The sequence below is a fragment of the Belonocnema kinseyi genome, chromosome 7 (assembly GCF_010883055.1).
Source record: "Belonocnema kinseyi isolate 2016_QV_RU_SX_M_011 chromosome 7, B_treatae_v1, whole genome shotgun sequence".
NCBI classification, from domain to species: Eukaryota; Metazoa; Arthropoda; class Insecta; order Hymenoptera; family Cynipidae; genus Belonocnema; species Belonocnema kinseyi.
Window position 1 is genome coordinate 68,194,907 of NC_046663.1, and position 15,389 is coordinate 68,210,295.

The 15,389-nt window shown below is 31.0% G+C and overlaps 1 protein-coding gene across 3 annotated transcripts in view; it reads left to right on the forward strand.

The window, feature by feature from the left end:
• LOC117177051 (protein cordon-bleu) overlaps positions 1–15,389 on the forward strand; it is a 249,412-nt gene that overhangs the window by 51,595 nt on the left and 182,428 nt on the right. Inside the window, exon 1 of one of the 3 annotated variants that reach the window (XM_033367514.1) lies at positions 13,353–13,504. The exons of the other annotated variants lie outside the window; for them this stretch is intronic. Within the exon in view, the coding sequence (XP_033223405.1) occupies positions 13,467–13,504 (38 nt within the window). The 5' untranslated portion in view covers positions 13,353–13,466. Of the gene's footprint in view, positions 1–13,352; positions 13,505–15,389 lie in introns of those variants that run through there. 3 annotated transcript variants of the gene reach the window in all.

A 15,389-nucleotide genomic window follows, 5' to 3' on the forward strand; every position in this document is an offset into this window, starting at 1 on the left:
TAAACTATTTCTTCGATGCGTTAATAATAGCTAAGCCTAACGCATTAATTATATAAACTAATAATCAATAATTAGTTCTTAGCCTAATCGCAAGTAGAATACGTAGAATACGTATTAGAGTACCTGGTGCTCGATCCAGTGCACCCTGATCTTCGACTCACAATTTTTATTTATTTTGGCTGTTGGAACAATTTTAATTCTTAAAAAGTTCTCGTAGAATACGAGCTAAACTACCTGATGCACGACCCGGTGTACCCGGGTCGTCGACTCACCATTTGGAGTTGTTTTCGTCATTCAAAACATTTTAATTTTTTCTAGCTTCTCGTAGAGTACGTATTAAACTATCTGGTGCTCGATTCGGTGCACCCGGATTTTCGACATACAATTTTTAGTTATTTTGGCTGTTGGAAGAACTTAAATTCTTAAAAAGTTTTTGTAGAGTACGTGCTATACTACCGGATGTGCGACCCGGTGTACTCAAGCGTTGAGCATATTTTTATCATTGTGTGAAGAGAACTCGTCGTTTCTTTTTATATTATAATTGTATAATCATTTTAGGGTTGATATTATTTAATATGTTGTATTCTCGGCAGAAAATTACAAAACATCAATAAATCGTATACTGTTATATATTATTAAATTCCCTCCTAAGTTCGAAGTTAAGAAAATATTAGGAAAAAAGATTTTAAAAAGAAAACTTTATTATATGGACTCAAGGTGGCCATTGATATATTATGCCCTCCAATGATTTTCGTTGTTAATGAGACTCATCTGTAGCCAATAAATGTTCACGACAAACTTTATGATTATATGTTGCTTTTTTATTTGGCATCAAATTGTCAAATGTGGTATTAAATTTACTCAACGAAATCTATTAATTCTCGTTAGGCTGACCTTTCTAAATAAGGATTAAACCGAGGATTAAGCGAGCATAAATCCGCCATTAAAATCTCTTATTGTGATTTGAATCACTAATTGTGCCATTCTTCAAATTCATTAGCATATAAGGGAAAATATAAGTGAAGGACACGTCGTGCAAGATGCTCTTTTAGATTGGTGTGTGATTAATTAACTCCTTAAGGTTCTATGCTTTTTGTGCTGACTTATGAGCTTAATAATCGATAGTAACAAACTTGATGCTAATACAATATTATCATTATTATCGTATACCATTAAGCCAAATTTCTTTTGGGGTAAGCGTAACTAACCCGATTCCAGACTCGTCATACTAATGGGAATTAAGGAATTCATATGGTTAAATTAAGTAAGAGATTTGTAGAAGAAAATATCAAATTTAAATTAATTTGGAATTTCCGTGTTCATTATTCAAACCGAACGTTCGTTTTGCACTTTTTACCTCATTTAATCCGAGGGGCTTTGCACTGAGTAATTCTCCTGACTACGACCTCGAATCGAGCATGGGAATCCTTCTGGGATTCAGTAGTAGTCTCTAGCGATCTCTGAGGATTCTTTGAGTAGTCGATAGTAGTGGAGTAATAGTATTGGAAGTATTTGGGAAACCGAGCTAGTGGTCCCAGCCGTCCCAGCAGTCTGGTTAGGTTCGGATATGCGCACCGAGATGTGCGCAAGAGACTTAGTCAGTTGAGGCCCAAGCATTTGCATATATCTAGACTGCTGACTGAGATTTTTCCATTGTTAATGATTCATTTTATTAAATTAATGTAATGAATCATGGAAGCAGATTCAAAGCCAAAATGTTGGATTTTTAATTATACTACATCAAGTTTTAACTTTAATCAAGAATGTTTTCGTAACTTTCATTCATTCTTTTGAATTTTTAAAACTTTAACTAACGTAAGAAAGAAGCGGATAAGAAGACAAAATAAACGAAAAAGTGAATACAATTTACAACATTTTTGACTGACTAAAGATTCGTTTTTTAAATTAAAATTCTTTAATCGTACATGAAGTCTTCAAAATTAAAATAGTAAATAATAAAATATTGAATTAATTTTCAAACTCAGAACGTAAATGTTTTCAAAATTTTCATTATTCACCATTTTAATTTTAAAGTCTTGATACGATTAAAAAATTACATTTATTAAAATTTAAGAATTAACAACAATTTAACAATTAAAATTTAAAATCAAACCTGACGAGCCTTAAATCACGGCTCCGTTGACATTAAATCAACAAGAAATTTTCTCTGAAACATTACCGTCAGTGGTAGGCACAATACAAGAAGATCTTAAATTCTAGTGTGCAGGTGCGCAGTTGTCCTCTTCCTGTACGTATAAAAGTGTGCGAGTGAGAAAGTTTGTGAAATTGACGTAAGTTAGAGAGGTGATGTTCTTTTGTTGATCAGCATACGAAAGATACACGAAATAAATATATAAACAGTATTTTCAGTACTTGTTTGAAAAATGTGTGAACCGGTTTTGATAAGAAAAAGTATAGGTTGTAATTAAAGTTGTAATATGATAAAGAAATAATGGAAGTAATATAACTTGATTGAAAAGTTTAAAGTTTTTCGAAACGTAAACATGAAAAATATTATCATTTCATTGAAAGTTATTATGAGGTGACTCAGTTTAGAAATTGGAAAATAACGTATTTATAAGCATGTATCAATTTAATCAGCTCGGATAATTGCAAATAATGTGATTTTATAATGAAGCACTCTACCGATAGAAATCTCAGAGTATATGCTATAGATTCTCAAGGCTCTGAGAAGCTCTGAGAAATTCTCCGCAGGCACTCAGGTAAATATATTTAAAGGTCCAGGTACCTCGTTTAAATGTTTTAAAGTCTTTAAAATGTCCTTTCCGAAATTGAAATAAAAATACGATCATAAATAACAAGCAGACAGGCTGAAATTTAAATAAGAATTTGATCATAAGTAACAAGCAGATAGGCTATATCAATAGAGTAACAGACACTCAAGGGTCCTTTGTTAAGCTTTCGGATTAAAATTTAAAAATAGATTTTTTTAATTTGATAGTTTCACGCCTTCTTCGGCGTGTAACTTGCATCACAACCCGGCACTTGACACCTCATGGCTTAGAAAAAAAAAATTTTGCCACCTGCATCAAGACAAACGAACAGAACCTCTCTAACTTACGTCAATTTGACAAACATTCTCACTTGCACACTTTTCCATGTAGAGGAAGAGGACAACTGCGCATCTGCGCACGAAAATTTAAGATCTTCCTGTAATGTGCATGCCACTTACGGTAATGTTTCTATTGCCAAATGGGAAAACGGAGTTAGGTCTCCTTATTATTCCTTGGTGGTAAGGTCCCAGGATCGTTTGTTTTGCATTCAAAACAACAGCAAGAAGTTATCCTATTCAAAGACAGGAGACGAAAAAATGATACCGCAAAAAAAAGAAATGTACTGTTTACAGTGCTCACATATTTAAATTTAAATGTTATAAATATTGTATAATAATCATACATTATACACAAGATAGCAGGACGGAGAAAAATGGATGTTTAAATTTAGATGTTCAAAGGATAAGATTACAGATCCTAACATGCAGATATTGATGCCAAACATTTACTGTCTGAGCGCATGCGCATTGTGCATTGTGTAAGATTGAGAATTGAGAGCTCTGGTTGATAAAGGCGCTGCATGGAGGGACATCGCCGACAAATCGCGATAAGACGGGTCTCTCTCTAAACTAAGGCCCGGGTCTGTAACGGAGGACTGTTAGACACGATCAAAAAGATGTGGGTCAGTGTGGATACAGCCCCTGAACCGAGCAGTCGTATAAGAATATCACGTTATACTCAAAGGCTGTACAACAATCGAGAATATACTCATTTATTTGATTACTCATTGTTCAATTTCAATTATTTATATGAACTTGATCTTTCCCAATATTATCGGGCCTTACAATTGGAATTTCACGACTACATTTTACGGCTATATATTTTCAATATTACAATGATGGAATATTTCCAACGAATTGAAATTAGCTATACTTAAATAAAATTAGATAACGATTTCTTTCTGTTTGAAGGAGGAAACAATGATCTTCAGTTTCAGGTTAATTTGCTTCGCACATTTGACAAAATGTTTATAAATTTAAAATAAAATTTGAGTTTAAGTAACTTATAATAAAAAGAATTTTAAATTTAGATTAAAGATTAATCGTGCTCCGATTACTTACCCCTGTTTTTATTTTGAATTAAAAATATTGAACATAACCTCAACTTGACTGAATGTATCATCTGATCGACATTTATCTGATTTTCTTTCGTGTACGACCATTAAAGTTTAATTCCTTAAATGATTAATAAATAATTAAACACCTCAAATATGTACAGGCGTTACTTGACATAACCATACATGTAATATCTCCATGGGCGGATTAAGACCTTTGGGGGCCCGGAGCTAAAATAACGTTGGGGCCCCTTTAAGGCGGCTGGACTTAACATTTTACTTTCATTTAAAATTAGTTCATGATAAAAAAATTCAAAAATTTAATTGAAAAAATTTTACTAAAATTTTTTTTAGGACTTTATTATTTTTGTTTATAAGCGGGTTATTTTACTGTATATTATATGTTTTTCTTGGGAAGAAGGGGGCCCCCACTAGCGTGGGGCCCGGTGCTTCAGCACCACCAAGCCCTCCCCATGATCCGGTACTGAATATCTCGGATATTTCAGTTGAACATTTTTGATGTTAGAGAGTAACTTCTCACTTTTTAAGATCTAAAGATGCTAATTTTGAACTTCTAGATTGTTCTCCTATAGTTAATCATAAAATATGTTAACCCTGAAGATCTAGATGTTACGTTTGAACATCCATTTTTCTCCGTGTGGTAAAGAATGAAGTGATCTTAGATTATGGTTAAAGCTCATTAGGCAAGTGCTTGCATTCTTCTTATAAAATACACTGTGACGCTAACTGATAATTATTAGGTGAATTGCGTTTCTCACGTAGCTTGCTAACCACCTGCGGGCATGATAATGGTACACTAACGTAACCACACAAATCAATTCCAGTAAAATATTCCAGATCATAGAACCAATCATCCGCAAAATGTTGGAATATAAATTGTATTCTAACTTTTTACGTACATTTGACCGAACAGATAACGGCGTAAGAGTAACAATAGATAACGGTTGAAAGAAATATATTTTTTAAAACTATGAACAGCTTCATTCATATTTATTCCCCTCATTCTAGCCAATACTTATTATCGATTTATTTTCAAAATAAACTTTCTGCAAATTCAAGACAATTTTTTTACATTTTTTTAACATTTTAAGCTATAATTTACCTCCTAAAGTAAGCTTGTTGAAACTTGAAAAAAAGATTATTATTTCAGAAGTTTGATTTAAAAAAATTTTTCTATATTTTGTTGAGGCTTATTTTTCGTGACGATAGTCAAAAACTAGTATCTCATTTTGCGACCATAGTGCACTGTTTAAAAATTTTGGAAACTCTTATATTATTTCAAAGTTAATTATATGAAATTTATCAGCGTTAAATTAAAAAAGGAGTGTGTAAACTTTAAGTAGTTAAGGGAGCGTTTGCATATTGCGCAACGTTATTTTCGACTTTTTCCCCCCCCCCCCCCCTCCCAGCAGTTACGGAACATTTTTTATGATGTGTAAAAATATAATCAACATTTTCTAATTGAAAAAAAGGGTTTTTAAGATGAAATGCTGTATAGAAATAAATAAAACAATATTTAGATGCAACACTGAATGCTTGTTAAATATTTTTTTCGTCAAAAAAATATTAAAATTATTATCAGTTCGTTTTTAAACTTATATAAATATAAATTTAATAAGATTCTATAAAAAAATTATAAAAGATTTTTGAATATTTTAGAAGCGTAAAAAAAGAATTTTAATGTAAATGAATTTTACAAAATATTCGAAAAAATTCGAGCCTTTTTAAAAGATATTTAGGACTCTTAGAAGTTTGCAAGAAATAAGAAATAGTGTATCAATTTTTGTAAATGCTTCCAAGGTTTAAAATATTTTTAATCTATTTAAAACTCCTTGTATCAATAAAAATATTTTTAGCTGACTCGAATTTTCCTTCTAAATATTTCTGGGATTTACTCAATTTTTATTTTATTTTTTAATTTTACCAAATTAAAACATTTTGCTTCAAAATCTTCTACTTTTTTCGCAATTTTTAATTATTGTTTTTTTATTTCTGCAAAATTAAAAGAAATTTCTTCAAATCTTTTTGATTCTTCTTTGATAATTATAAAAATCTTCTTTAATACTCTTTAAAAATTAATTTTTCAAAATAAAAAATAATTTTAATTTTTCCCATGAACGTAAAGATTTTTTTTCGTTTTCTTGAAACCTTACAGAATTACTTAAATATCTTATAAGTTTTTATTATTTTTGAATCGTTTCAAAACTTCTATGTATCCCTTAAACTTACTGAAATTCTTTCTAAAACTATGTATTATGGCAAACTTTTGCGTTAAAATCTGTTGTACTCTAGTTCAAAATTTTTGGAGACAATTTAAAATGCTTTTCACGAGGTTTTGTTATCTTTATCAATTTTATCTTAGAATTCACAAAGAAAAAAAACGATTTGAGATTTCTCCATATATCTGAAGAATATTTTTTTGTATATCTTGATCCCTGCAAAATTGAGTTTACCTAAAATTCGTTTAAATCATGAATAATTAAAAGAATTGTCTTAAAGTCTTCCGTATTTTTATTTAATTTTTCTTATCTCTTAAAAAGTGTAAAAAAGTTAAAAATTATAGTTATTGTGGAACCAAATTATTTCCCAATATTAAAGAATCATTTAGAATTTAAATGTTTTATTCCATCAATAATGTTTAAAGACATTCAGAAATAAATTTTACGATGAAGAAAAAATTGTTAATTTGGAAATTTCGATATAAAAAACTTATGGTGCAGAAAATTCACAAATCTTTAAAGAAATAACCTGCAAGTAAAAATTATATTCGAGCAGTGTCGCAACTCGCAACCAACCAGGCTTTTGACACCAATGTGTTCGACATTTTCGAGGTATTTGGTAACATCGCTTTTTTTAGGCAATTAAAAATGCCTTTACACGAGTAAAAAATACCCCCCCCCCCCGCCCCTCTATATAACAGACCGTAACAAAACGTATCACTCACTATACTTTTCGCTGATTTGTTTTCTCTTTGCGCTATCAGTCTACGTTTAAGGACCTTAGATTCAAGCAGCTATTGTATATGTTCTGTCCTTCGGGAGTAGTCAGCCCTGGGAAATTTTTTATAAAATTACAAAAAATTACAAAAAATTACAAATTACTTCCAATGTTCACTTCTCTATTTTATTCACAATTCAGTTCTTATCAGTTCTTAACGTTCTTTGTGATCCAAGAAGTTTTGTGTGAATCATGTACCGAAAATGATGTAAAAAACAAGGGGATTATTTTTGTGAAAATCCGCTATTTTTGGAAATAATGAAAACAATTACACTTTCCATTCCGATTTTTTTATGATTATTTTGCACCGTTTTTTTTATATGAGTAGTTACAACATTATTGTTGTGTAAAATATCTACAAATGTAAGCGAAACTTTTCGTAAAACTCTTCGAAAGAAACAAGTATGTGTTAGGACTTTTTCTCGTAACTCGCGTATCAATAAAGTTTTTATTTTTAGGAAAATGGTCGCCGTTGTATAATTTCGCAACTTTTTGTAATGTTCTTCATTTTGAAATTATCGGATTTTCAAAAAAAAATAGGCCCTTATAAAGAAACAATTAAAAAATTATCAGCGCCTGATTTTACAACTTGTACAGGATCACAAAGAACACAAACTTTTATGCTTTCTTTTAACCATTTATACTGTCATCATTATTCCCCTTAAATAAGTCTACTTCGCGTACTGTGGAGACGGACGGGTTGCTTGCAAGTAGGCGCATCGGGCACACTAGTGAGTGCGAACTGCCAAGTATCATTTACACGAGAAAGTAGACCAATGTAAAGATAACTGTATTTTTTCCTCTGAGATAAAGTCGACAATAGTAGTGTTGTACTCTATTAATAAAAGAAGCTGCTTTGCACAGCTGAGACTACTTTTGTATGCGAATTACAGCCAATTTTAGAGCTTTGCAGAGATGAGAAAGCACTCATAGATCTTTATTTTGTGCACAAAATTATAAAATAAAAATGTTTAAATGAAAACTTTTTTTGTTCAAAAGTTTGAGAATCAAAATATAAAACATGATAACACGCGGCGATACTTTTTCATGAAATTTACATTATTCATCTATTAACATTTGTTTATATGTTATAGAAGAACTTTGGTCGAAAATCTAAGACTTTTTTCTTTTTAGTCTTTTTGTCACATAACTATTCTTAATAGGTAAAACTGGAAAATTTGTAACTCCAAAGTCAATAAGTTTTTAAAATATAAATTGTAGTAAATTGGCCAAATATTCTTGAAAATGTTTAAAATTTGGTGTACAGAATAAATCTACTATACTGAGTACTGACTACCAATATGAAAATGTTTTGATCAAAACGTACAATTTTAAGTGTTTCGCGAATATGCTTAATAAAAATATATACAATTAGTTCGGAGTGTCTTACGTAAGAGTGTAGATTTTTAAAGGTTTTTATAACTGTTACACCCAAAAATTTATTTTAAAAATATTTGATTGCTTTTTTTGGTATGATTATCAGGGTGGTATAAAAAACGTTTTTCGAGCTAAGGGGCAAGACAAGCCCCCAAAAGCTTTTATTTCCGGAAAAAGAAAATCCGTAATTTTTTGTTTTTCGAAATTCGCATATTAACACGTGCCACCGGACTCTTCAAAATCCTATTTGACTCACATAGGGAAATTTTGAATTTTCGAAAAATTGAACTCACGTTCTCGGGTTTCATCCAAACATGCAAAGTTTTTTTGAGGGACTTAATACGAGTGTCTACGAAATGAAACCATACTAATAATTTTTGTTTTCAACCCACCCCCGACCATTTTTAAAATTGCTAAAAATTGAGCCAGAGATATCAACTTTCTTTTTAAATCAGTATCCTGTGCTACGTTTTGTTGAATAATTAAATAATTTTGATACATTTCTTTTAATGTTTAATAAATGCCTATTTGTTTAAACAATATTTATTTGATAAAGCAGGTTTTTTCGATAAGCAAAAAAATGAAATAAAATTTAATACATTCATTTCTATTAACTGTTTAAACAAATATAATTTGTTTATATAATTACTTTTCCAAAAATACGTTAAAAATCGTAATAAATTGTATGTCTTCTATTTTATTTCATTTTTTAGTTATCTAAAAATACCTGCTCGAGCAATTAAAAATTGTTTAAACCAATCGAAATTTGTTAAACATTAGAAGAAATGTATAAAAATTATGTAATTATTCAACAAATAGTAGCATATGATACCAATTCGAAAAAAGTGGATATTTCTGGCTCAATTTTTAGAAATTTTGAAAATAAACAATAATTAATCGTTTAAATAATTACATAATGTTTTCAGGAAAATATACTACTCCAAGCAATGACAAAATATGGCATTTCAATAATAAAATCCGATTATTTTTACATTTCTGGGCATAAGTAATTGTTCAAATAATTTAAATTTGTTTAAACAATTGAACTCTGTTCAAAAGTCATGGTAAATATTCAAACTGTCGATTATTATTAAATCCCTAAAAAAAAAGTGGGCACGTTTCCCTGAAACCCTGGAATATGAGTTCAATTTTTCAAAAATGGGATTTTAAAGTGCCCGGTGGCACGTGTTAATATTCGAATTACAGATTTTCTTCCTTTGAAAATGAAAACTTGGGAGGAGGAGTTTCTTGCCCCATAGAGTGAAAAATGAAATTTGCAATGCGTTTTTGGACCACCCTAATGTTTATACAATAATCAAATAATCATACGACATACAATAATGCCTGAGAAGGAGTGTTCACGGAAAGTGGCAGGAAAAGAACGTGAAACGAAAATACATGGAAACGAAATGAAAAGAAGTTAGCCAAAAATGAGGTAAGCTATTTCAACATGGACAGCGGAACAGTTTCGCCGTATCTATGGAGTTGTGATGACCTGTGGAGAGGGGGAAGGGAGGGTAAAATTAAAGTTTCAAAATTTTACGGAAAAAATTTTCATTCCTAGCAAAAAGCGTCCTTTTCTCATAATATTGCAAAACCTGCACTTCGTTTTGTGTTTCGAGGAATGAAATTGTTAATTAATACACATACTACAAACTGTAAAAGAAGTCCCTGACAATAATAACAAGGCTAATAACAACTTTGCAAAGAAAGCTGCTCCTGAGAAATAAGCCGCAAAAGAAACTATTAGAAAATCTGCAAAAAGACGACTTTTAGTTTATTTAATATCAAAGAAATATTTAAATGAAAATATTTTCTGTTAGTTATACGAAAAATTGTAAAAAATTGCTACAAATGAATACTTGTCAAACTTACTTTTGTAAGGTATATAAAGAAAGCTGCTAATTAGAAAACCTGTAAAATACTAATGTAAATAAAAAATTGTATCAAACTTACTTTCATCAACAATAAAATAATTCTGCTAGGAAACATTTATTGTGTAACTTTTTAGATAAGTCCATTTCCGCTAATCAATTGCCATTTTTATTGAATGTCATCGACTTAAATTTGAGACTTTTTAATAGATTTTTTTTATCAAACAATAATATTTAAAAACAAAACTTAGATACTTCATTGAGGAGGCGGATAAATAATATTTTTTATACCAATATTTTGTGAGCGAGAAGGGAGGGTGATCCTTTAGACAAATAACCCTTTAACGTTCAAAAATGAAGTCCAATAGAGTAAAATGGCGAGTACCTCGATGATACTTTGTGTTTTAGCAGAGTTAACGTTGACAGAGTCGCACACTTCCTTATACAATAAATTAATATTTTCGTCAATTTTAGATAAATCGACCTGAAACTTTCCAAAAATCTTCTTTCAGTACTGAGGAACAAATGTCTCACTGGAGGTTTTTTCAAACTGAAACTTGCCTCGATACTTTTTCTCGTCGAAGCCATGAAACGTAGTTACTGACCGGTCCCATTTTTCAATTAAATATTATTGAAAAAAATACTATTTTGCACTTTCCGTGTTCTGTCACTCGATGAATCCTCTCGTACTCGATTTCCATGGCCATCTACCAATATAAAAATGTTTTCTAAATTTCAGTGACTTTTTTTATTTTTTGTTTTCTGACCTCAAATTTGTGTAAATTATAAGTTGTGACTTTCATTGAAATTAAACAATATAACAATAGTTTAAAAATTTATAATTTTAAAATTCTAGCCCGAAATAAATTCATGTCCTATGACTTGAAAGACCCTCTTGTACTAGTTTTCATTGAAACCCTGTAATTTAATGAAATTTTCCAAATTTAAGTCGCTTTTTGATTTTTGACTCCAAATTCCTGTTCTGTGGCCAGAATATTCGCCTCGTAATGACTTTCATAGTCGTGCTAGGTTAATTGAAAATGACCAAATTAATCAAGTATTCCAAATTTCAGTCAAATGTAATTTTTTAATTTTGACTGAAAATTCCTTTTCTGTGCCCTTCCCCCCTCGTACTGACTTTCATGGAAAACTACTAATATTCAATAAAATTTTGAAGTTTTACGCCGCATTTTTACTTCTTTCGAGTTTCGTGTGGACGTGGGTTGTTCCATAAGAAATATCGGTAAGGTAGGAATCAGATAAGTGTTACATACTTCTATGTCCTCAAATTTAAGTTATACGACGATAACTTTACAAGTGGAATTTTATTATCAGATTAGAAGAATTCGCTCTATCTCTGTGTCGAGTTGAAAATGAAAAAAAGCAACACCCTCCAAAAGATAAGTTATATCACATACAAACCTGTCTGGAACATGGCCCAGAATTCAGCTATGTGAATATCTGCCTTCGGAAAGAAATGCGTATAAAATTCAATCATTTTATTCCAGAATGTTTAAGCTTAGAATATAAATAAGTTTTTTCAAAAGAATTTATGTTTCTATTTGAACTGATATTTACGTTTTATTATTATATAATTAAGTAATATGTATAGCATAATATTCGGTGTAAAAGTATAAAAGTGTTTCCGTGTGCCAATGAATTTGAGATATTTAATTTTCTATGTATGAGTATATGAAAAATGTTGTACTTTCAATATTTCATTTAAGCTTACAATCAATTTAAATATAACTATAATGATAAGAGCACTTTTAATTAAATTACATCAAACAAATTATAAGTAATCAATGATTGTGGACAAAATTGCAATTCATCGAAACACTTCTTCTAAAATGAAACACATTTGACTAAATTAAAGCATTTTTTTCTTCTTCTAGCTTTTTCTTTAAACAAAGAATATTTTATTTTATTTTGTAAAACAATATATAGAAGCTATGTTTGTAATCCAAAAATTTTAAGTCATTTTGAAGAAAATCACTATAACCCCGAAGAATACCTTATACTGAGCACACAATACACTGGAATCTGAAAGTAGTGACAAACAGCTCGAAGAACGCACTCTCAGCCCGTTAGTTGCCTCAGGTTGCTTCATGCGGCCAAATTCAAAAGAAAGGATTCATGCGATCACGCCTGTTAACATTTGGATTCCCTAGACTTAAGATCAAGGCCAGTGCAGGCCATGCCGGAAACCATTCTTCATTCCAGGTTCTGGTGTAAAATCTTTTTTACATTCTCACCATTTATGTTTGAGGATGTATTAGAATTGTCCGAATTGTGACACCACAGTTTTTCAACGGATCTACATGTTTTCACATCCCCTGAATCCGAAAAACAAGTTTTTAAAATGACGTCTGTCCGTCCGACCGTCCGGTCGACCATCCGTCCGTAAACATGATAACTCTCGTAAAAATGAATGGGTCAAATCGATACTTGGCACACTTTTTTTAGCTTCTAAAGGAAAGGGCGAGTGGGTTAACCAGCTATTTCGGATACAAATTAAAAAAATTAGAGCGTTTTCAAAATTTTTGGTACGTAACTTTATTTTTTTTTCAGTGTAGTCTTAAAGTTTTCATTAAAGTTTAGTTAAACCTGACTAATAATTACTAGAAATTGTAACTATAGTAAACTATTGATAGTTTTTTTTTACTAATTTAGATTTATAGAGAGAATGAATGAAACCGTTCGCATATCGTACAAATTGATGTATATGAAACAAAATCGTCACACCTGTTACGCACACCTATTTGAATGTACTGATCACGCTTATTAATGTATGCCTAACGATAGGGGAGTTTTTGCTGAAATGACGTTTGCTGGCTTATCCCTTGATGATTCAGGATTGGTTGATCGAGGGCACGTGATATAAAACCTCCAACGGTCATGATGGGTCGTGCGTGACGACAGCAGCCGGCGCACCCCAGTGTATTTTCGATCGGTCGCGCGTTATGTAGTAAAGGTGTAAAGTGGTAAGAATGAAACTCTATATAGTGTAGTATTTTTTTATATTTTACTTAAATTATAAGTGCTAAATCTCCCGGAACACGTTTAAACATGGGATTACATTTACGTCGTTTCTTCAGCAGATCACGGTGAGTTTTTTATGTTTCTTTAAATTGCAAACAGCCTCAATTAGAGTAATTCGCTGAAACGTACGTCAGAAGTAGTTTTTCTGCAGGTAATGGTAATGTAGAATAAAATACGTTAGAATAATGCATCGAAAATTAATTGCTTTCGAAATATATGCATTTTTATTAAAAGATCATAAACCATATGCTCTTAAGGTTTTCGATTCTTTATAAAAATGTAAACATTTTGTTATTTTATAGCCCTCTCACTATTCTTTTTCGTTCTTATAAGTAAATAGTTTAAAGAAATATAGGGTAAACTTCCGAAAAGGTGACACACGAGTATTAGCTTCAAAATGGCTTACGTTTTCCTTTTGCATCCCAGTTTGAAGTATTCAAAATTTCTCTGAAATTAATATTTTTCGAGATATACTAAAAAACTTAATTTTTAGATTGTTTGTTGCAAAAAAAGTTTAAAACTTCCGATACTAGCGTTCAAGAATATTTGGGGATGTAGCCCACTCAGGCTTAATCTCTTTTATTCGCCAGGAGTTAATTAAACCAAATTTATATTATTAGTTTTTTTTTAATTAGGGATGTTGTGCGATCAACGAACTCCTTTAATCTTTCTTTAAAGGAAAGATGCCAGAATAATCGGATTTTTTCGTTACAAATGGAGTTGGAAAAGAGATTATTCCTACTAAATAGGTCTCAATTTTTTCAGATTACTCAACTTTTAATGGCTGTTAGTACTAGAAACTAAATTACAACAAAAATGAAAAAAATTTATGAATTTCTTTGATCCTTCCTGTGCGATATTTTTTATTTTAGATCCAGGAATAATCATTTCTTATCAAGTTGTTTACAAGAACATTGAGTTTTCATCTCCGCAATGTCAATGAACAAAAGTTTTCACTTGAATTTAAAGAAAATGGTTGATTGCATAAATGGGGGCGTCACCTCCGCTTTGGCTTAAAAATTTTTTGGCAACAAACTATTGGAATCTTCAATTAAACTATTAATGAAGCGATTTGATGAGGCAAAAGTTTAAAATTATTGTTACTTTTGTTACTATGATATCTGAAATGTGGGTCTGTCGCGATTATCGGAATGACCATAGAAGCGATTATCGTACTAATATACAAGAGAAAGGGAGATAAAAGCGAGAGCAATAATTACAGAGGGATTAGCTTATTAAGCACCGTAAATAAAATATATTCAAAAATACTTATTCGTAGGGTAATGAAAATAACAGAAACAAAGATTTGGGAAGTCCAAAGTGGGTTTATGTCAGGAAGGTCAAGTACGGATCAAATATTTAGCTTAAGACAAATAACAGAAAAAAGTTTGAGAGTAGGAAAAAAAGTTTTCTGTGCATTTGTTGATCCAGAAAAAGCTTTTGACAAGGTAGATAGAAGTAAACTTTGGGAAGTTCTGAAAGAGTATGGAGTCAATGGATGGATCCTACAAGCTATAAAAACAATATATACAGGTAGCAAAGCGAGTGTAAGAGTGAATGGGAAACTGAGTGACTGTTTCGATATTATTCAAGGAGTTAGACAAGGATGCGTTATGTCTTCATGGTTATTTATATTATGTATGAACAAGTGTTTAAGAATGGCTCTCTGCGACGAAGAGGGTGTGGATCTCGAAACAGTAAGGGTACGAGGGTTAACGTTCGCAGATGATAAGGTTGTTGTGGCAGAGTCTATCGAAGACCTACAAAGAATGTTGAATAAACTATATTCAAGCATGAAGAGCATGGGCCTCAAAATTAACGCAAATAAAACAAAAACTATGGTGTTCGAAGGAAAGAGTGAGAAAACGCTATGCAATATTTTTTAAATGATGAGAGAATTGAACAAGTTGATAAGTTCGTATACCTTGGTAGCTTATTTACTAGGGACGG